This window comes from Arvicanthis niloticus, chromosome 1 (assembly GCF_011762505.2).
Source record: "Arvicanthis niloticus isolate mArvNil1 chromosome 1, mArvNil1.pat.X, whole genome shotgun sequence".
Classification (NCBI taxonomy): domain Eukaryota; kingdom Metazoa; phylum Chordata; class Mammalia; order Rodentia; family Muridae; genus Arvicanthis; species Arvicanthis niloticus.
The window spans coordinates 167076018-167099288 of NC_047658.1; the positions used below are offsets into that span (position 1 = coordinate 167076018).

The 23271-nt window shown below is 40.3% G+C and overlaps 1 protein-coding gene across 1 annotated transcript; it reads left to right on the forward strand.

Annotated features, from left to right (window-relative positions):
• The first annotated feature begins 2844 nt into the window (after positions 1-2844).
• LOC143439794 (uncharacterized) lies at positions 2845-21180 on the forward strand. Its single transcript, XM_076926350.1, has 5 exons — positions 2845-3124; positions 4932-5045; positions 14913-15039; positions 15240-15300; positions 16437-21180. Exons 2-5 carry the CDS (start codon positions 4947-4949, stop codon positions 18565-18567), a joined length of 2418 nt encoding a protein of 805 aa, XP_076782465.1. The 5' UTR covers positions 2845-3124; positions 4932-4946; the 3' UTR covers positions 18568-21180.
• Positions 21181-23271: the final 2091 nt, after the last annotated feature.

Here is a 23271-nt window from a genome sequence, read left to right on the forward strand (position 1 = left end):
ATTCTAAAAACTCTTATCCTAATCCTAACCATGACTGTCTAATCCCCTAACCCTAACTCAAATCCTGCTTGCTGTGGGGCATATTTCTTAATTACAACTTTTGAAGTGAGAAACCCTTTATTCATCTTGATCTTTTGAGATGTTCAGATCCACCTTTAATCTGGGCTACAGATTCTTTTGACAACCTACATATATAAAGGACATTGAACAGGGTGGTGTTTTTGTTTTTTGTACTTGCCCTACATTTTTACAAAACAAAGGTGATTTGTTTGTTTGTTTGTGTTTTAAGACTGGCATTAGTAAGTACTTATCTCTTCAGAATTCTGGTATACACTCAATATCAGCTGTAATACCCTGCAACATGAAAACAACCAGTCCTTGTTTTTCTAATTTACCTTATCTAACAGCCTTTATTGGGACATTCTATTAAATAGCCTTTCTGTATACAAAGATTCATCCTCTCTATGATTTGAGATATGTTTATCTACAGAACCTGTAATAATCCAACTGTGTTTTTTCTTCAGTTTGCCATTGATGAAGATGTGCTGGCTAACAGTAGTGTTCAACTGTGTTTCCTTTATGATTCTGGATTTTCTCCAGGGTTGATTGATACTTATCATCTGGTGAAATGGAGCTGTAGTTTTCCTGAGCCCAGCATGAAGCTTGTTTTCTAAAACCCCTCTTTAGTGTTAGTGGTGCTAGCATTCTGTCTAAAACTCTACCTCACAGTTACCTGGTGACAGCCAGGTATGTTCCTCCCCATAGCTACCTCTCTTTAATGTGTTCTATTGGTGTGAGGGGAGGTGTGGGGGAAGGGGATGTCTCAGCAGGCTCATGCCTCCTGCTAATATATTTCTTTACCTGGAGGGCCCATGCCTCAAGCTGAGACAGCTCTTCCCCAGGAGCAACCCACCACAAGACAGTATAGTATAGAATATAGTTTATTCAGGACATGGGGAGGAGAGTTAAGAGGGTAGTAGAGGCAGAGAAATGCAGAGAGAGGCAGAGAGTAGAGAAGTAGAGGCCGGGCATGAGCATGTGGAGAGACAGGAGGGAAGGGAAGATCCCAAGAGGGCAAGAGAAAGAAAGAGCAAGAGATCAAAAGAGAGAGGAAGGGGCAAGCAACCACCTTTATAGTGGGTCAGGCCTACATGGCTGTTGCCAGATAACTGTGGGGCGGAGCATACCTAGCTGTTGCCAGGTAACTGGTGTGGAGTTTAGACAGAATGCTAAGAAATAACCAGGGTATCCTTCCTCTTGTGGGTCAGATTGATACATCCACTGCACATTGAGTAATGGGCTATGAAAGCTGTTCACCTTGATTACAGAAAGAAGAAGGCAAGTGCTGTGAGGAAAGCTCAGGTAAGGTCTGAAGTCAGGTCCTGGTAGGTGTAGGATCATTGCTCTCAGAGGGGAGGAGCAGGCACCTGAACAGCCAGAGCTGGAATGCTGGGTTCTCCCCCAGGGCTGGGTGGGGTGAGATTCCTCTTTGAAGACAGAAACAAAAGCTAATGGAGTACAAACCACCCCTGAGATCTGGAAAATGTCTGGCCCTGCACCTGAAGCACACTTTAACCTTGAAGAGTGGTAAGACTCACTGGCCAATCGAGGCTCCCAGGCAGACCTGCCAATCAGACAAGGAGGCAGATTCTTCTGGGTGCCATTCTGCAAGTTCGTGGTGGCCATGCAGTCTTAAGTGGCTTTCTGTGTCCTGTTCTGAGCTCTGCTGTCAGGTGCTGTGCGAAGACCTCAGGGAAGCTCTGAAATCGAGTCATGGTGAGCACAGGATCACTGCCCACAATGGGTAGGGGCAGGTGGGTGAGCAGTGGGAGCTGGGGTGCTGGATCCTCTCTGGAGCTGGATGGGAAGCATCAGCCAGATGTGACCACCTGTGAGGTCCCTGGTAATGCTCCTCACGTGTTAGATGAGGAGGTGATCTCTGAGTAACTTCACTATCTTGGCTGATTCTGAATCCACCCAAAACATTTGGACCAGTTGCTTTCCTGTAGAAACACAGGTGGTTTTTCTGACTCTGTGCATACGTGTTCCAACTCTTGTCTTTTATAGTATACATTAAGAAGATAGGTATAGCTGGGCAGTGGTGGTGCACACCTTTAATCCCAGCAGAGGCAGGCAGATTTCTGAGTTGGAGGCCAGCCTGGTCTACCGAGTGAGTTCCAGGACAGACAGCCAGGGCTACGCAGAGATGGTGAAAGGAATGGAAATTTTTTGAGACCCCCTAGCAGATAGAGTGGAGCCAGACCAGCTGTGTTCCAGGAACTTAGTGAAAGATATAAAAATTTATTAAAGGTATGGAAAAGGTTTTGTGACTCCTAGCGCTTAGACAAGAATGTAGGCCAGTCAGTTTACTAGCTCCAGGTTCCACTGGCTGACCACAAAGTAGATGGTTGAGCAAGATTGAATTCTTGAGAAAAACATGTACAGGGTGTTCCCCACATGACTGATTAAATGATGGGCTGGTACTTTCCACTGGTATTCCGCCTCACCCCCCTGGTTTGTGGGGTTTTTTTCTTTAAATATCCTTCACTAGCAGAGCTGGGGGTCAAAATCATCTGCCCCTGTGTGGGTTACGAATCTCAACCTCAGCCGGCTGATTCCTGATATAAAACCTCTTGCTGTTTGTAACAAGGTCGGTGTCTTCTGAGTTATTGGGTGGCCGTGATATCCAGAGACTTGAGTGAGGGTCTCCCCTCTCGGCGGGGGGGGGGGGTGTGTGTGTGTGTGTGTGTCTTTCAATGGTGGCCGGCCCAAGACTACATTTCCCATAAGGACTCGTGCCAAGATGGTGGCCGGAGAACTAAACCCAACGAACTCAACCCAAGATGGCAATCGGCCTTCAAACTACATATCCCATGATGCCATGAGGAAAAAGCAAGATGGCGGCTGGCCGGAGACTACATTTCCCATGAAGATTCGGGCCTGGTGCACACGCGCAGTGTTTGGAGATCCCGGCTGGAGCAGATTGACTTCACCGAGAGCCCGAGAGACTACTCCCCGAGATCCCCGCCTTCAAGATCCTGATGGCATCAGGGGGCTCCTTTTGACGTCACAGACCGCCCGCCTCGGGGCCACCGGATACTGCAGTGATGATTGGAGCTTTTAGGTACTGTGGCGGGAGGGTGGAAGCAGAGGTCCTGGGCTGCCTGTGAGTGAGTAGCTGTGCCTGTGAATCTGAGGCACGGGCATGACCAGAGCTGCTTCCTGGTACCTTGGCTGGTGGACCTGTGGACACGCCCTAGACTTGTAGGAAGGAGAACTGTATCATGTTAGGCGATATTATCACCTGGTTATCATTTTCATGTGGAAGCACAGGCATGGTGGTACAGCCTTAAATCTCAGGAGATGAGCATCAAGCAGATCTCTGATTCAAGTCTTCCTGGTACAGAACACGGCTTAGGTAAAGAAACCTTAGGTGCAGGCAAAGTGTTACACACGAATTACCCAGCGTTCAGGAGACAGAGCCATGCAGATCTCCGAGTTCAAGGTTCATCTACAGAGCAAGTTCAAGGACAGCTGAGCTTAGGCAGTGAAGTTGTTGAAAAAATAGAAAGCTGGCGATAATGTAATAGAAGGGGCGGTGTTCTAGCCCCAGCAGGCAGAGGAACTCAACAACTTTGTCCATGTGGCTCTGCTTTTAGAGGAAAGAGACAATTGATGCTGGTTAGCTGTAGTTAAAAAATTAGTGGGGATGAAGAAGAAACCAGCACCACTGAGGTGACATCTTCTGGTAAGGGTTTTCTGAGAGGACAAAGAAGCCATGTTCCAGAAATAGTCAAGGTTGTACTTTGCTGTGCACCTGGAGTCGATTGTGTGTGAGAATCACCCAGGAGGTATTGGTTTTGAAGGCATAAATGAATCTATCATGCAGAGCAGCTAAGGCTTGGCACTGTGAAAGGGAGTGTATGAGAGGAGCATAGTGAATCCTAGTTGCAGGGGAAGAACCCAGCATATTGAAGATGTCAGTCCCATGGGATGAGCAGAGAGAACAGCAGCAGCAGTAAAGTGGAATGAAGCAGAACCTAGTGTACTATAGAGGGAATTGCTGGTAAAGTGACCCAATCTCTTTTGAGGAGCACAAAGAATCATGTGTGGATCCCACATACTGAAACAAGAAGCTGTAATATTGAAGTTACCTTTGAAACCCTAATATTTTGAGATTTCAGAACTGTGTGGTACCTGCTCAGGAAAACAGTTTCAGACAGTGTAGTAACAGATAGTGAGGTAGGTCTTTAAACAAACTACATTTTCTACTGCCATGCATGGCTTATGGTTGAACAGGAGTATCTTTCAATAATAAGGACCTCAGGCACAAAGATGAGTTTGTAAAGCCCAATCAATTCTGTTTTAGAGAGTGCACAAAGTCCACTTGAGTAAACATCCTATGACAAGCGCCCCTTGTTAACAGCTAATCAAGGTACAACTGCCAGGTTAAGCTACATATAGATAACTAATACACCTTACAGAGAAAAAGTTAGTCTACCCATCATGGTTGTCAGATTGCTTTGCCTCCTTGATTGGTTCCTGAAGATTATGCCAGACATGCAGTTTTTTTAAAATATTAAGCTGCTGACCTGCATGTTAATGTCCCAGTCTTGCTATAACTGTAATAAATACCCAGCACCCCTAGACTTGGTCAGTCACTTTTGATCTCATGTGAGGCTGACTGGTGAGAATCCTTATTACAGAGCTCATAATAAAGACCTCCATGTGTTTGCATTGCAATAGACTTCTTTTTGGTTGTTGGGGGTCTCTGTGACTCGGACATAACATCTTAGTGCATTGACTGGAACCCCAAGACCCTCAGGACTCCCAACTAAAGAACTGAAAAGCCGGTGTTTAAGATGCACCACTGTTGTTTCTGTGTCAGTGACTTGTCTGCCAGATTTGAGTTTGTGTGCCTTGGTTTTCAGGTTTTTCTTGAGTATATGTGGAGGGAGATGACTAAATTGAATGTGGAACCCTGCTACAGTGGATACGCTGGAGAGGCCGAGCCCCAAAGTGCTTCGAAGATGCTCCAGAGCCTGGTATAGTGGACGTTGTTCCTCTGGTCTTAATTTCTGGGAAGGTTAGAGCAGACTTGGAACCCTGCTACAGGGCTCACAGCTGCCATCCTGTCTTCATTTTCTCCTCTGTCCAAGTGGAGGAATCTGCTGGGTAGCCTTTACCGCGCCCTTGTGGCTGTCTATTTTGTGTGTGGCACTTTGTTATTCTCTCACTGAGGAAATGAGACAGACTCCACCCTAATCGATTTAGTTACTAGCCCCACACCTTGGGTTAAATCCTTCTTAACAGCAGGATCTAGACACAATGACTAGTCCATGACAGAGAGCTCTTCGAAACAGCATCCAGGGCAAAATCAGGCTCTGCCTACCTTATTTTACAGGGTGGAAAGACAAAGACCTCATTTTCCACCTCCTGAACTACCGTCTGCCCAGTTTATATGTGACTCTGTAGTTTTGAGCTTGGAGCTGTCATGAGATGGAAGGTCGTTTTTCATCGATTCTAACAAATTTAGCATATCTTCCTTGAATCAGAGATCCTGTCTTTTGTTAGTGGTCATTTCCAGGTCTGTGGGACAATCTGCTTTTCTGTCCACCTTCCAGCTGTTTTAGCCTCCTCTTTGGTAGCACTGGCCTGGGAACCCAGGGTTAAAGATGCCTCACCCCAGGTCAGCACAGCCTCTGAGCTCCCCATTCCAGTGTATCCCTCCCTGCTCTGAGTAAGTGCCCTCCTATTTTGTCCTGGCTCAGCCACAACTCCAAATCCCTCATGGGGTAGCATGGCCTCTTGTATTGATATGGTTAGCTCATTGGTTTTGGGTTGTAACAACTTCCTTGTTTATTATTGTGTCTGTGTCTTAGTTGTTTTCAGTTCTCAACATGTCAGAGCTACAGTCATCTGAAGGAGCCTCAATCAAGGGTACACCCTCATCTGAATGGCTGGTTGCTATGTCTGTAAGAGATAGTGCTGATGATTGATTAGGAAGGCTCTTCCACTGAGGGTGGCAATATCCCTAAGCAAGTAGTCCTGGGCTGGATGAAAGAGCTAGCTGAGCATGAGACAGTGAGCAAGCAAGAGAGCAAGCCAGGAGACAGTGTTTATCCATGTTTTTTTGCCTTCAGTTTTAATCTAAGCTCCCAAAATGATGGACTGTGATCTGACAGAACCATGTACAACAACAACTTATTACCTGAGATGCTTTTGCTTAGAGGATTCAATCACAGCAGCAGAGTAGCAAGTTAGAACAACAACAACAACATGGTATCAAAGGGTTATTTTGCTGCTGGACAGAATCTATGTAGTAGATTGCATTCTTGTGGACATGACAAATTTTGGGTAGAAAGGATTTTGGATTGGTTGGTGTCTTTAACTCTCCACTGGGAGTCCTGCCTGACTGCAGATGTGACCTCTTCAGCATCCATATCTTACTGCTATGCATCTCAGCTAAGATCAACCCCATAGTCTCCTTGTCATCCTCCAAATCATGGTCTCTGGCACATCCTAAATGTTACCCACCTCCAGACAGCTGCAGATTTTGATTCATTTCCCCCCACTCCTGCCCTCTCTTGTCTCTCAACACCTGTTCCTGGTTCTCCCCGATTCCCCTTTCTTATCTGCTCTCCCATCCAGTTCTCTCTCTTCCATCTGCCTCCTATGATTGCTTTATTCCTCCTTCTGAGTGAGATTCAACCATGTTCATTTGGGCCTTCCTTCTTGTATAGCTTCTTTGGGTCTATAGAGTGTAGTGTGGGATTCCTGTAGTTTATGATTATTTTCACTTGTAAATGAGTACATACATGCATATGCTTTTAGGTCTGGTTTACCTCACTTGGGATGATAGTTTCTAGCTGTATCCATTTGCCTGCAAAATTCATGATGTCCTTGTATTTAATAGCTAAATAATGTTTCATTTTGTAAATGAAGCATATTTTTATATCCATATTTTGTTTGAGATACATCTGGATTCTTCCAGTTTCAAGCTGTTATAAATAAAATGGCTATGTACTTTGTGAAGTCCCTACTCTATGTCTCCTGCCCACACAAGAGTTCCTCTCTCCAACATCCTCTATTTCTCCTTTGAGAAGCTGTAGGCCCCTATGTATCTCCACACCATGGTGCATCAAGTCTCTGCTGGGTTAAGTTTATTCTTTTCATTGAAGCTAGACACAGCAGCACAGTTCAGGGAGCAGATTCCAAAGATAGGTAGCAGCTTTAGGGACAGCCCCTGCTACAGTCGTTGGAGGGCCCTCATGAAGACTGAGCTATACATCTGCTACATATGTTCCAGTGGTCTTAGTCTAGACTGTGTGTGCTATTGGTTTCTGAATCAGTCTCTGAGTGTCCCCAAGGGTCCAGGTTAGTTGAGAATGTTGGTCTTCCTGGGTAGGAGTTCCTATTCTCTTCAGGGCCATCAATCCTTACCCCAACTCTTCCATAACAGTCCCCAAGGACCATTCAATGTTTGACAGTGGTTCTCTGCATCTGTTTCAAGTCAGATGCTGGGTGGAGCCTGTTAGTGGACAATTATGCAAGGCTCCTGTGTGAGAGCATAACAGAGTATCCTTAATAATGTCATGGATTGGTGCTTGTCCATAAGGAGGGTCTCCAGTTAGGCAAGTTTTCATTGGCCATTCCCTCACTCTCTGCTCCAGTTTTACCCCTGTATTTCTTTTAGACAGGACATATTTTGTTCTGTGTGTCTACTGTTTTGTGGTTGAAATGGATTCTTCAGCTTTCTTCTCATGCTCCCATACATTCCCCATTTGTTCTCAGTCCCTGATTCATATAAGATACAGTATAAACATTTGCTATTTCAATTCTAAGCTATTTTGCAAGCCTGGTGGTTTTATATTTTTAACTTTATGCCCTTTGTTTATTGTTTTCAAGACAAAATTTCTCTGTGAAGCCCTTCTTGTACTGATAGTAGATATAGAAACCACAGAAGCCACCTGACATGTTTTTGTAAAATAAGCACATGCTTCTGTGCACCTCTTTATCCACATCTTCAATTTTAAAATTTGGAGAAATATGTATATGTTGCAGTAAATCTCTAGCCCAAGGAAGTCCAGTCAAGGAAGACACAACTCAATTAATTATAAATGTATGCTGTACGCCTAGATTGGGCAGATTTACCATTGAACTACTCTATTCCCCAGCTATGAGATCTCTTACAACTTGTAGTTTCCTAGGTCATGATCTTCTTCATCTTCTGTCCTTCCCCCAACTGCCAACTGCCCAATTGCTCCAACCGCTCTTATTACTCGTCCCCTACCTCTGGCTCCTCCCACTCCTCTTCTACTGCCCAATCACTGGCTCTAGCCTTTATTTAACAAATTTGATTGGACAGAAGGTTCACAAGATTCACTCCTCCTTTGCAGCCCCTCCCAGGAGTGGAATTACCATGACAACAAGAGGCTAGGGCTAGCCACAACATTTCCCCCTTTTTGTCCAATTAAAAAACTCTTTTCTCTTACATTTCCCCCTTTTTGTCTAATTAAAAGACTCTTTTCTCTTAGATATTCAACCTTGTGACAATCATAAAGACTTCTAAAGTAACCAGAACCATCCACCCCAACATAAGGAACTGGGGCAATGATCTCCTTTTGTCTGCTTCCAGCCGAATTGGGGCGAAGAATTCCCATCTGGGGGCCCAAAGGGAAATAGGAAAATTGGCTTAGTCAAAGGAGAGCTAGCTGGCATCATTTGCCTTAAAGTCACTATGTGCTGAGAAAGTTCATAGCTTAGCTGACACCATGACTGTGACAATCAGAAAGGCTGGACAGGCAAGCTAGCTGTTCTGGAAGAGTTCTGGAAGCAAGTCCTTAAAAGAAACAGCTTCGATGTAGTTGCAGTAGAATTAAGCACAAAGCTGGAATAGAAGGTCCCAGAGACTCAGCATCCCCAAGTATGAATCTTGCTAGGGTTGTGTTTCTCTTCTTTCATCCTGTAACATATAAAACTTAAAAGCAGCAGGTAGTTTTATAAAGACATTCACATGGAGCATGTAGGGCATACAGCTTGGTCAATGAAGATTAGTTCAGGTTAGTTTGATCACTTAATCAAACTGTAATATAACTTTGTATACATGCCCTCATAAAGGATGGCATATATTAAGTCATGAGAAATTAGTACCCACTTAAATGTTCTTGGCTTTGTGTAGACATTTTAGTCCCAGCCAGTTAAAGTCCATATAAGAGACATAAACAACACCATATATACATCACCCATTTGGTTGGTTGTGTTAGTCTCCCTTTTCTTCTGTGTCGAGAGGTCTTCAGGGAGTCTCCCTTTGTCATTTCTGATCATTATCAACTTGGAAGGAACCCACAGTTTTTCTATTCCTGTGGAAACATAAACATAACCTCTCCCCCAGTGTAACACATTTCCCACTTTCCATTCTGAAGTCAAAATATCCTTAATATAAACAGGTTGATTTAGTTCAGTAGTTTTTTCCACCATCCAATGTCTCTCAGCGGCTGTGGTGCTTTGTTCATTAGCATTCAAAAAATTTAAGGTTAATAATGCAATAAATAATCTATCTTTGGGGGTTCTTATTGATTCCTTTTTGCCTATTAAGCATCTCCTTTAGAGTTTGATTAGATCTCTCCATTTTTAGGCATTCTTCCTTCTTTTGCTCAAGAGCAATTTCTAAGGTCTTGAGCCATGAGTCCTTTTTTAGTCCTGAGGAAACCAGGGAAGAAGCATGCTCTTTGAGATCCAAAAGAGAAGTCTCCTTCTCTGAGAGGTCTCCTTGCAATAGACTGACCTTTTCTTTCAAGTCTTTAAGATCTTTTTTGTAGGTATCAATCTCCTCTTGCTTCTCTCGCTCATCTCTGTCCCGCTGCTCCTTTAAACGTTCAATTGTCTGACAAAGATCCTTCAGCATTGTCAGAGCTGTGTCTATGCTCTTTCAAGCTGCTCATCTGCTTCTCTTTATCTCTTAGTTGTTCCTGAAGATTTTCTATCTTCTTCTGGAGAATATTGACCTTCTTCTCCTTCACGTCCAGCATGTCCTTGAGGTCGTGTATCTCTCCAGTTTGTGTGCCCTTATCCTCAGTCATATCTGGTCTCAGAACATCTGTTTTTGAAGCAGTGACATTTAATTGTCCTGAGGAAGAGAATTCTTCCTTTCTGGCATTGGGGCCTGCAAAAGGCCCCCCTGGAAGTTTTTTGGCAGGGTATTGCCCCATTTGTCTGTTGTTGCTCTACATTCCCTAGTCAGATGTCGGCCTTTGCCACATCTTTGACATATTCCAGAAGGCCTAGGCCCCCATTTTGTATTATCTTTATTTGTCCTTCAGTCATTTCTGAGATGACCCCATTTACTACAATTAAAACATTTGAAATCTTGGGTCATCTCTAGGTGTCTAGTGGCAGCTTTTCCTAATACCATCATATCAGCTGATTGAGATCCAACATCAGCTGTGCATCTAATCCACTCATTTATTGATGCTGACCTTGCCCTCAGTGGTCTGATTACTTCCTTGTATTCAGCAGTTGCATTTTCAAAGGCTAAAGACTCAATTATTGCCTTTCTTGCTACTGAATCTGATATACTCCTTTCGACAGCTGAGGTTAGCCTTTGTAAAAAGTCAGGGAAGGTTTCTTTTGGCCCTTGTATGACTTGAGTAAATGGTTCAAGTCTCTTCCCGGATTCTGCAACTTTGTCCCAGGCATTTAAGGCTGATAATCTACACAATGCTAGAGTTTCTTCATCATATACAGCCTGCACCTCTATTTCAGCAAAGCGACCTTCACCAAGCAATTGGTCTATGGAAATCTCTCTTCCCCTGGCTCTATTCTGTCATGCTATCTCCCTCACCTCATCTCTCTACCATGCAACCCATTGTAAATTTGCGGCAGGTTCTAATATTGCTCTTGCCATATCTTTCCAGTCTTGGAGGATTATTCTATTTTTAATAGCCCAAGAAGTCAGAATTTGTTTTACAAATGGTAAGTGCATACCAAAATTAGTGACAGTTTCCTTAAATTTTCTCAGATCTAACACATCCACAGGTTGCCATTCAAATTTCTCATAACCTTGTGGGTAAACAACATTTGGAGGTCTTTGTTGTACAGTAACCGGATAGACCAAGGTGTGTTTTCTAATAACTCTTGGTTGATTTTCTCTATTTTCTTCTGTCTTTACCTCAGTATTTTCCTCAACTGAAAATTTAAATTCCTCCCTTATGGTTTGTATCCACGCTTCATAGCTTTCCTTTTGCTGCTCTTCCTGTTCCTTGAGTTCCTGTAGTGTCTGTTCAAGATTCTACCTTAACATTTTGAATTTTTCCTTATATTGTAACTCTGATAGTTTGCTGTCCATTTTATTTTGATTGATTAATTTCAAAAGGTTATTCTCCAATTCTTGCTTCCATTCCTCATTATTTTTTCTCTGTTGCTCAATCTGATCTGTGAGCTGCTGTATCCTCTGTTCTATCATCTTTTCAAGCTCCTGTCTCCCACTTTCATTTTCATCTTTCTCTCTCTTATTCTGATCTATAATTTCTTGTGTCTTCAATTCTACTATTTCCTCTAAGCCTTGTCGCCAAGTCAAAAGCTTCTTTTTCCGAAATTTATGCTGCTCTATAATTTCCTGTAACTCCTGTTCTAAGCCCTTTAATCTTAATTTCTCTTTATGTTGTATTTGCTTCATTTCCTCATTATTTTCTGTTTCTCAATCTGATCTGTGAGCTACATCTTCTGTTCGATTATCTTTTTAATCTCCTGTCTCCCACTTTCATTTTCATCTTTTTGTCTCTTATTCTGATCTATAATTTCTTGTGTCTTCAATTCTACTTTTTCCTCTAAGCCTTGTCACCAAGTCAAAAGCTTCTCTTTCTGAAGTTCATGCTGCTCTATAATTTCCTGTAACTTCTGTTCTAAGCCCTGTTTCCATAATCTTGATTTCTCATTATTTTCTTTCTGTTGTATTTGCTTCCATTCCTCATTATTTTCTCTCTGTTTCCAAATCTCATCTCTATCCTGTACTAAAAGTTCTAGTGTTACTTGTAATCTCTTTTCCAAGGCAAGGAATTTTCTATCTAGGGCTCTGTCTTTTGAGAAGACATAGTACATAAAAAATAAATAAATAAATATTGCAATACTGATAAATATTAAGGTGTTCCCTAAGTTGATTCCTGTCAAGCCATTTGAAATATCATCATATAAAGCCCAAAAGCTATCCATTGTTTTTGTCATCTTTAAGTATCAAAATATGTTTCTTTTTTATATTAAAAAATTACCTGGTCTGGAGCCCTCAATTCACTGTTTCTACCTGAAAACTACCTCGTAGGCAGTTGTGTTCTAGGATCATCAGTCCCTCCTTACAGTTCGTTACTATAACCTTTATCTATTTATCTGTTTGTCTCTTTTGACTCAGAGCAGCCTGCAATTTACTCCTGCATTAATTTTTTTTTTACTATGACCTACTGGTCTTGCTACAATCACTTTTGTTTCACTTTTGAATTCTCGGCAGACCCTTCTTTCAGTTTTCACAAGGCAGTGAGCAAGCCCAGCTGTAGGCTGAGTGCTGCTCCTGACCTTGGCCTTAGTTCTCTCTCTGGGGATTGGGGAAGCTTTTGTTCTTTGTAACTTTTTGTTCTTTGTAGGTCCTCAGACCCATTCAGTTTTCAATACAGTTTCATCTCAAGTTAGTTGAGTCCTAAATAATATGTTGGGCGCCAATTTGTTGCGGTAAATCTCTAGCCCAAGGAAGTCCAGTCAAGGAAGACACAACTCAATTAATTATAAATGTATGCTGTACGCCTAGATTGGGCAGATTTACCATTGAACTACTCTATTCCCCAGCTATGAGATCTCTTACAACTTGCAGTTTCCTAGGTCATGATCTTCTTCATCTTCTGTCCTTCCCCCAACTGCCAACTGCCCAATTGCTCCAACCGCTCTTATTACTCGTCCCCTACCTCTGGCTCCTCCCACTCCTCTTCTACTGCCCAATCACTGGCTCTAGCCTTTATTTAACAAATTTGATTGGACAGAAGGTTCACAAGATTCACTCCTCCTTTGCAGCCCCTCCCAGGAGTGGAATTACCATGACAACAAGAGGCTAGGGCTAGCCACAACATTTCCCCCTTTTTGTCCAATTAAAAAACTCTTTTCTCTTACATATATATATATATATATATATATATATATATATATATATATATATAATTCTATTTCTCCGGATGGCATATGTTCATGATATCAATACTGCCTGAGGCTTCAGACTCATTGGAATCCAGGTGTATGTTGCTCTGCCTTACACTTGTGTTTGTTCTGAAAATTTTGAGTAAGAGTATTGTGCCTGTGTGGATGAATATGAATATCATGTGTGCCTCAACTTTACTGTTATCAGAAGGTGGCCCAAGAACTCTTGATCTTGAAGTAATGGGTAGTTGTTGATCCCCACATAAATACTAGAAATTGACTACCATTATGTGGAAGACCAGTAAGAGCTTTCCACTCCTGAGCTATCTTTCCTGTTTTATGTTCCTTTTTTCTGATCAACATATACATTACTAGTATTCTCATCTGTCCATTTTTAACTGTTTAAACATGCATTCCCTTCTAGCAAAATTTATTAACGTTGCTGTTTAAACTGGTCCACTTCATGTTTTTTGCAAGATGAATACAGAACTGCAGTGAACGTATAATTCTTTGTAAGAACTTCAGTAAAGAACTGTGAGTTCTCTCTATCATTTTTTGTTGCAGCCCGAGCTGCCCCATGTTTGGGGGCCAAAATGTTGAGGACTGCTCTATCAATGTTGGACCCGCACTGCCAAAAGCCTTGGGGTCTAAATTGTTAGAGCTCACACTGCCTCATGCTGCTCCAGTCCGCAGGTCAGGGTTCAGCAAGAGAGAGAGTGAGGACGTATGCGAAGAATGGAGACCAGACAGAGTGTGATTCAATCCTGTTTATTCTTCAGTCTCTCTTCCTAGTCCAAGTTCCAAGTCTTGAGTTCCTAGTCCCTAGTGCCTCCAAGTTCCAAGTTTCTTCTTCCAAGTGCTGAGTGCCTAATACCTAATGCCTAATAACTAACTCCAAGTTGTACTCTAGTCCAAGTGTCTTCTGCCTAATGCCTAATTCCTACTGCAAGTTGTACTGAACTCTTCTGTCTGCCTCTTGCCTTTTATACGTCTCACTTCTAAGCCATGCCTCTAAGTCACGCCTTTAAGTCATACCCTTAGGTCTTGTCTCTAAATCTGATCTCTAAGTCACACCCTTAAGTCACACACCTTTAAGTCTCACATACCCAAGGGAAGATCCTGGGTATCTAAAACAAGATGTTATCAGAGTGTGCTCAGCTGTTATAGGCTATTGTAATCAAATCTCTTATCAGGGTATATGGCTCAAGATGGCTGCAAGGATGATAGCTGCCTTCTGTTGGCTCCACACAATTTTTGTTTCCTTGTTTATTTTTGTAGCAGAGTGAGGGTCTTAATATGTAACTTTTGCTGTCCTGCAACACATCCCATAGACCATGCCAGCATCCAGCTTAATGACATACACCTGCCTGTACCTCTGTGATTAAAGACATGAGCAAATACACGCAGCTTGCCCATCATTTTTGTAGTTAGTAATTGTTCATACAGCTTTTCAGATGTGTGCTCAGTACAGTTGATCTGTTTCCCCCTGTATATCCCTCTCAGTTGCCATTTGTGTTGCAAGCCTATGCCCTATTCAAAGGGATCAGAAGCAACACAGGTGAAACTTATAATTCAATTTCTTTCTAAAATGACAGAATGATTAGATTATAAGTTCTGTTTCAGGAAATAAGTGGAGGAAGCACCAGAATTACATTATTACATTGTCTAGAAAGTATCCATTTATTTACAGTGATGTCACAATCATGCTTCTTGTTGTACACATGTATGGGATGTTTTAGGATGCAGTGACTTATGAGGACGTGCATGTGAACTTCACTGCAGAAGAGTGGAATTTGCTGGATCCTTCCCAGAAGAATCTCTACAAAGATGTGATGCTGGAGACCTACTGGAACCTCACTGCTACAGGTAAGACTGTGAATTTTGTTTTGCTTTTCAAAATAATGGAACAAGTGATTCTTGGTTATTGATGATCCTCTGTTATTTCAATTGAGAACAAGGAAGATTGAGCAGAAGAAATCAGGTTCGGTCCTGTCAAAATTCACAGTAACTTGAATTTTACTTAATTTCCAATACTATATTATTCATTTTCTGGTATTGTGTTTTAGGTTACAGTTTGGAAGATCATCATATTGAAGAACAATGTCAAATTTCTAGAAGGCGTGAAAGGTAGTTTTCATGTGCAAACTGATACAAATATGCCTGTGAGGAAATTTTAATGTGTTCTGGAAGCTCTAAAGAAAAGCAAGTGTGTAAAAAAAATCAGTCCTTTAAGTATAGCTATGATTATAATATTCTCACAAAGCCATGTGCCTCAGTGTCAGTTATCTGATTTATGTTTGTAAGGCATTCCTCTAAGAAAGAGGACATGGAAACAATGCCTTAAGAGATACGTTTAATTGATTTGTAACTCTATTAGAGCTTTGCTGTGGAACTACCAATCTGAATAGTCTCATAATATTTAGATGTTGCACATTGAATAGTGATAAATATATATCCAAAGCCATCCAATAAGCAAATAGACCATGGTAAATTTGGTGAAACTCATATTCTTTTAGTGACATTTCTAAGTTTATTGAGTGGTCAGTTAGTGAGAGTGAAGAAAGTCGTGGAGAAACCTTAATCCATATACCACATGTCTACAAAGAACAAAATGTCAAATGGTGTGAATTCAATATGGAAACCTTTCACTCGTTTTTCTTTTAATGGGTATATCAATTGTCAGAATGGATAAAACCTTGTGAGCATAGGGATGTTGAAAGAAGCAACATACCTCTTTCTACACCAGAAAAATGAGAACATATATTGTATTCTGACTTTGGTAGACTTTCTGAATACAATAGACATTTGCAATTAATTGGTTTTCTGACATTACTGGGAACATCCCCAAGTCACACTGCAGAAAATCTCTATGGGTACTAGAAGTTTGGAAATTCTTCTGTTTGTCCTGGTCACAGTGCTGCTGTGGTGTGATTCACACTACAGAAAAAACTAAGAATGCAATCAGTGTTTTAATACCCTGATATCGTCAGACATGTGAAATACATTATATAGAAATCTCATATAGAAAAAGGATATTATAAATGTGAGCCATGTAGTAAATACTCTTCCCATCACAGGTATTTTCAAAGAGGTAAAGTAACCCACAGTGAGCAAGTACAACCGTGAATATCAAAGTGATAAAACCTTAAGATCTGAGTGTTCTTTATTATTAGACCAACTGCAAAATTTATTCATATTGGTAAAATGATTAATCAGGCTAATGAATGCGGTAAAGCATTCACATGTGCCCATTATTGTTGCAGGCATGAAAGAAGTCATACTGGAGAGAAACCACATGAATGTAACCAATGTGGTAAAGCCTTTTCACGTCAGAGTGGTCTCCAAAGACATAAAATGACACATACTGGAGAGAAACCTTATGAATGTAATCAATGTGGTAAAGCCTTTTCATGTCACAGTAGTCTTCAATATCATAAAAGGACACATACTGGAGAGAAACCTTATGAATGTAATCAATGTGGTAAAGCCTTTTCCTATCACAGTACTCTCCAAAGACATAAAAGGACACATACTGGAGAGAAACCTTATCAATGTAATCAATGTGGTAAAGCCTTTTCATGTCACAGTAGTCTCCAATATCATAAAAGGACACATACTGGAGAGAAACCTTATCAGTGTAATCAATGTGGTAAAGCCTTTTCATGTCACAGTAGTCTCCAATATCATAAAAGAACACATACTGGAGAGAAACCTTATGAATGTAATCAATGTGGTAAAGCCTTTCCATGTCACCGTAGTCTCCAATATCATAAAAGAACACATACTGGAGAGAAACCTTATCAATGTAATCAATGTGGTAAAGCCTTTTCAAGTCACTGCAGTCTTCAATGTCATAAAAGAACACATACTGGAAAGAAACCTTATCAATGTAATCAATGTGGTAAAGCCTTTTCGTGTAACCGTAGTCTCCAAAAACATAAGAGAACACATACTGGAGAGAAACCTTTTGAATGTAGTCAATGTGGTAAAGCCTTTACATGTCATGGTGGTCTCCAATATCATAAAAGGACACATACTGGAGAGAAACCTTATCAATGTAATCAATGTGGTAAAGCCTTTTCATGTCACAGTAGTCTCCAATATCATAAAAGGACACATACTGGAGAGAAGCCTTATCAATGTAATCAATGTGGTAAAGCCTTTTCATGTCACAGTAGTCTTCAATATCATAAAAGGACACATACTGGAGAGAAACCTTATGAATGTAATCAATGTGGTAAAGCCTTTTCCTATCACAGTACTCTCCAAAGACATAAAAGGACACATACTGGAGAGAAACCTTATCAATGTAATCAATGTGGTAAAGCCTTTTCATGTCACAGTAGTCTCCAATATCATAAAAGGACACATACTGGAGAGAAACCTTATCAGTGTAATCAATGTGGTAAAGCCTTTTCATGTCACAGTAGTCTCCAATATCATAAAAGAACACATACTGGAGAGAAACCTTATGAATGTAATCAATGTGGTAAAGCCTTTCCATGTCACCGTAGTCTCCAATATCATAAAAGAACACATACTGGAGAGAAACCTTATCAATGTAATCAATGTGGTAAAGCCTTTTCAAGTCACTGCAGTCTTCAATGTCATAAAAGAACACATACTGGAAAGAAACCTTATCAATGTAATCAATGTGGTAAAGCCTTTTCGTGTAACCGTAGTCTCCAAAAACATAAGAGAACACATACTGGAGAGAAACCTTTTGAATGTAGTCAATGTGGTAAAGCCTTTACATGTCATGGTGGTCTCCAATATCATAAAAGGACACATACTGGAGAGAAACCTTATCAATGTAATCAATGTGGTAAAGCCTTTTCATGTCACAGTAGTCTCCAATATCATAAAAGGACACATACTGGAGAGAAGCCTTATCAATGTAATCAATGTGGTAAAGCCTTTTCATGTCACAGTAGTCTCCAAAGACATAAAACAACACATACTGGAGAGAAACCTTATGAATGTAATCAATGTGGTAAAGCCTTTCCATGTCACCTTAGTCTCCAATATCATAAAAAAACATATACTGGAGAGAAACCTTATCAATGTAATCAATGTGGTAAAGCCTTTTCAAGTCACTGCAGTCTTCAATGTCATAAAAGAACACATACTGGAGAGAAACCTTATCAATGTAATCAATGTGGTAAAGCCTTTTCGTGTAACCGTAGTCTCCAAAAACATAAGAGAACACATACTGGAGAGAAGCCTTATCAATGTAATCAATGTGGTAAAGCCTTTTTACATCAGAGTGGTCTCCAGTATCATAATAGAACACATACTGGAAATAAACTGAATGCAATGAATGAGGTAAAGCCTTTCCAGGACACAGTCATCTCTGAATACACAAAAGAAAATGTGCAGAGTGAAACCTTATGAATGTAGTCAATGTGATAAAACCTTTGCATGTCACTGTACTCTCCAAACACATAAAGGAACACATGCTTTAGAAAAACTTTACAAATGTAATGAACATGGTAAAGCCTGTGCATATCTCTGTAGTCTCCAAAGACATAAAAGAACATGAACTGAGCAGAAACCTTTTGATTGTACTAAAGTTGAAAAACTGTTTACATGACATAGTGGTTTCTGAATACAGAAGTGAACACATATAAGAGAGAAACCATCTGAAAGTAATCAACATGTTAAAGCCTCTGCATGTCCTAATCATTTTTAAAAGCATGAAAGAATTTATAGTAGAAATAAACTGTGGTGATTTAAATTTGTTTGACCCTAAGAAGTGGCAATATTAAGAGATGTGCCTTGTGGGAGTACATGTTACCTTTTTGAAGGAAGTGAATTACTATGGTGGTGGTCTCTGGAGCTCAGGCCAGTACAAAACAGACCCTCCTACCACTTGGCTGGAATACCATCTCTTCCTGGATGCCTTCTCATGAAGATGCAGAACTCTCAGCTCCTTTTCCAGTATCATGGCTACCTGCATGCTGACATGTTTCCTGCTATGTTGGTAATGGACTAAACATTTGAAAGTATAAGACAGACCCAATTAACTATTGCCTTTAAAACAGTTGCCTTGGTCACAGTGTCTCTTTTTAGCAATAGAAATTCTCTCTAAGATAGAAGTTGGTACCCCAGACTTAAGTAATCTTATTGGTAGGCCTGACCATGTTTTTGTTTGAAGCAATGTGGGTTTTTAGACTTTGGATTTGTACATGCATTAAGTGGAACTTAATGTGCTATGCTAGTAGAACACATATGTACTAAGGTTGGTTTGAACTTTGTATATAGTTTTTATAATGTTTTGCTGAAGAATGTCTTTTGCCCTTGTCTGAAGGTAAAGAGGTTTATTTTGTTAATTGCATTGACAAAGGAAGTCTCAGGAAAGCCAAGCATAGCCTTTGGCCTGTGTTTAGTCTCATGATGGTTGTTTTGATCATGCTTAGTAATCTTAGAAAGGAAAAATATAAAATGTTAGGTTCAAAGAGAAAATCTCACCAGGAAGTTGAATTAAGCTAAATCCTCTGATCAATGATACACAATGGTATTAAAGGAATGGTGATATTAGGGCAAGATTCCATCCATCTAAATATATGGATGTGAAGTTGTATGAAGAAGAACTGTATGCTGTTAGGCGTTATTATTACCTGGTTATTATTCATGTGGACACAAGAGTTACCAGTATGTGTGAAACTGACCATTGATGGACTGTGATTACTATTCTGGGCTTTCATTTTAAGATCTAAAATAGAATACTTAAGTACAGGCATGGTGGTACATGCCTTAAAACCCAGGAGACGAGAGTCAAGCAGATCTCTGATTCAAGTCATCCTGGTACAGAACACATTTCAGGTAAAGAAAAGTTTAGGTACGGGCAAAGTATTGCACATGTATTACCTAGCATTCAGGAGACAGAGTCATGCAGCTCCAAGTTCAAGGTTAATCTACAGAGCAAGTTCAAGGACAGCAGAGCTTAGGCAGTGAAGTTGTTGAAAAATAGAAAGCTGGTGATGATGTAATAGAAGAGACCATGTTCCAGCCCCAGCAAGCAGAGGAACCCAGCATATTGAATATGTCAGTACCATGGGATTAGAAAGAACAGCAGCAGCTGTTGCGTGGAGTCAAACAGAACCTAATGTACTACAGAGGGAAGAGCTGGAGACAAGACCCAGCTTCTTTCTTTTGAGGAGCATAGATAATCATGTTCGGATCCCAGATACTGGAACAAGAAACTGTAATTTTGAAGTTACTTTGGAGATCCCAAGAGTTTTAGATTCCCGAGCTGTGGGATACCTTCTCAGGAAAACTACTTTCAGGAAATAAAATCAGCCAAAGAGAAAGAATTGTGCTGCAGTGAGCAAGACAGGAAGGAGTTGGAGATCTGAAGAACACTTTGACACCAGACATGGAAATGCAGAGTTTGGAGATTGCCTTGCTGACTTTTGGTCTTCTTTTGGAAATACTTCTTTTGAGTATTTTCTCACAATGGCAATTAGGAATGTAAATTTGAATGTATATGATGTGCTATTTGTTTTGAAAGTATAGGGGATTACAGTTACATGATTGGAATGATCTCAGAAGAGACTTTGAACTTGGATTTTTCACATTTATGAGACTGCTATAGATGATGGAACTTTTAAATTTGAACCTCATGTATTTTGAATTATGCTGTTTTTAAATATGGTCCCCATACACTCATGTGTATGCACAATCATATGGTGGCCAGGCAGTGGAATGTGGTAGTGTGAATATGCTTGGCTCAGGGAATGGCACTATTATGAGATGTGGCCTTGTTGGAGGAAGTGCATCACTATGGGGGTGGGCTTTGAAGTTCCACCCGGTGCAGAATGGGCCCTCCTACTAGCTCCTTGGAAGACAGTCTCTTCCTGGCTGCCTTTGGATCAAGAAGCAGAACTCTCAGCTTCTTCGCCAGCATCATGTTTTCTTTCATGCCTGCCATGCTTCCTGCTGTGATGAAAAAGGACTGAATCTCTGAAACTGTAAGCCAGTCTCAATTAAACTGTTGCTTTTCTAGGAGTTGCCTTGTTCATGATTTCTCTTCATAGCAATGGAAACACTAAGACAGAAACCCTGTGAGTGTATTTAATATGGTCAAGCCTTTGCACAATTCTCTAGTTTTCATTATTATGAAAGAATATGTGCTAGAGAGAAACCTTATGAACATGTTTAGTATAGTGAAGCCTTTGCACACCTCCATAGTCTTCATCATTATGAAACTATTTATACTGGACAGTGGTTACATACAATGCTAAAATCTTTATGTTATGGGGTCCACTGAGATCCAACACAACTCAAACACAGGACAAGGCAAATGATAAGAATTTATTGTAATCAAGTCACTGCTGATAAATCAGGGCCACAAAATTATACTCAGAAGCTCAGCTGCAATACCCCAGCCTCACTCCTACCCCAAGCCAGAAAGTTATATAGCTTCCAAAAGTCAAAACCGCAAAGTCCTGTGCCAAGTTACAGATACATTTTTCTCCCAACCACATTTTTTTATGTTGTTACTCTATGTCAAATCATACAGAATGTAGGTTGTATGGTCTACACTATCATAGTCATTTGTTTCTTTGTAGTTAGGAACATGCATTATATTTTGAGGAATAAAACATGAATAACAGAAATTATGGTTAGGAACAGTTGTTATGTTTTAGGTAACAAAACATGAATGATGAAAGCTGGTCAGCTATTGTTAAGTACACAGGTCCCCTATGACCTGGGACTTGAACTTAGTTTCAGTTTATGATTAAATGGAGGTTGGTAACAAAAAGGCAGTCCTTAGGGCAAGTTTCTTTTGCTTCTTCCCAACATTTGTATATTATAGACATATTTGAATATATAACAGAACACATACTTACAAATGTAATCAATGAGATAAAACCTTTTCACAACACAGTTATCTATGAACATAAAAGAACACATCCTGGAGAAAAATGCCATAAATAAGCAACATGGTAAAGCTTTTGCATGTGGCAGTAGTTCTAGAAACAGGAAAAGTCAATGCGAGAATTCCATAGACATGGTCAATGGTTTAAAGTCTTGTACTATCTGGTGTCTTTATAGAAGACTAAACTCTTTAGTAAGTAATCTATTAACAACTTTGCGTTTCACAGTTGTCTTTGAGCGCCTTCGATAATATGAAAAAGTAGCTGGGCAGTGGTGGTGCACGCCTTTAATCCCAGCACTTGGGAGGCAGAGGCAGGGTGATGATCGCGATGAAATAATGATCATTAATCAATGCCAATCAATAATCAATACTAATCAATGACCAATAATCAATGCTAATCAATAACCAAAATGATCAATGATCATTATAATTGATAATCAGTCAATGTTAATAATCAATACTAATCAATAACCAATTATCATCAATAATTAATGGCGCAGGCCTTTGATCCCAGCACTTGGGAGGCAGAGGCAGGCGGATTTCTGAGTTCTGGGCCAGCCTGGTCTACAGAGTGAGTTCCAGGACAGCCAGGGCTACACAGAGAGACCCTGTCTTGGAAAAACAATAATAATAATAATCCTGTCTCGAAAAAACAATAATAATAATTATCCTGTCTCAAAAAAACAAACAATAATAATAATTATCCTGTCTCAAAAAACCAACAATAATAATAACCCTGTCTCAAAAAACCAAATAATAATAATAATCCTGTCTCAAAAAACCCAATAATAATAATCCTGTCTCAAAAAAATAATAATATCAAAGTAATCTGTGACGACAAATAATTTGTATGATCTTACCCAACACACTGACATTGAGTTTCTTGAGGTTATTCATTATATAGGTAAAATGTGACAAGTGTCAACAATCATTTCAAACTTTATGATGTCTCTCTATTTGTTTGCACTTGAAACTTTGTATATATGAAGGCCACTGGTTTTTCTTTGTATTTTTTAGTTAATCATGTATCCAACAACTTTGCTGAAAGAGTTTATCAGCTCTGGGAATTGCCTTTGGGAAGTTTTGGTTTACTTATGCATACTATCATATCATCTGCAAATAAAGATAATTTTGCTTCCTCTTTTCTAATCTGTATTACCTTCATCTTCTTCAGTTTTACTGCTCTTGCTAAAATTTTAGACAGTATTTTAAAT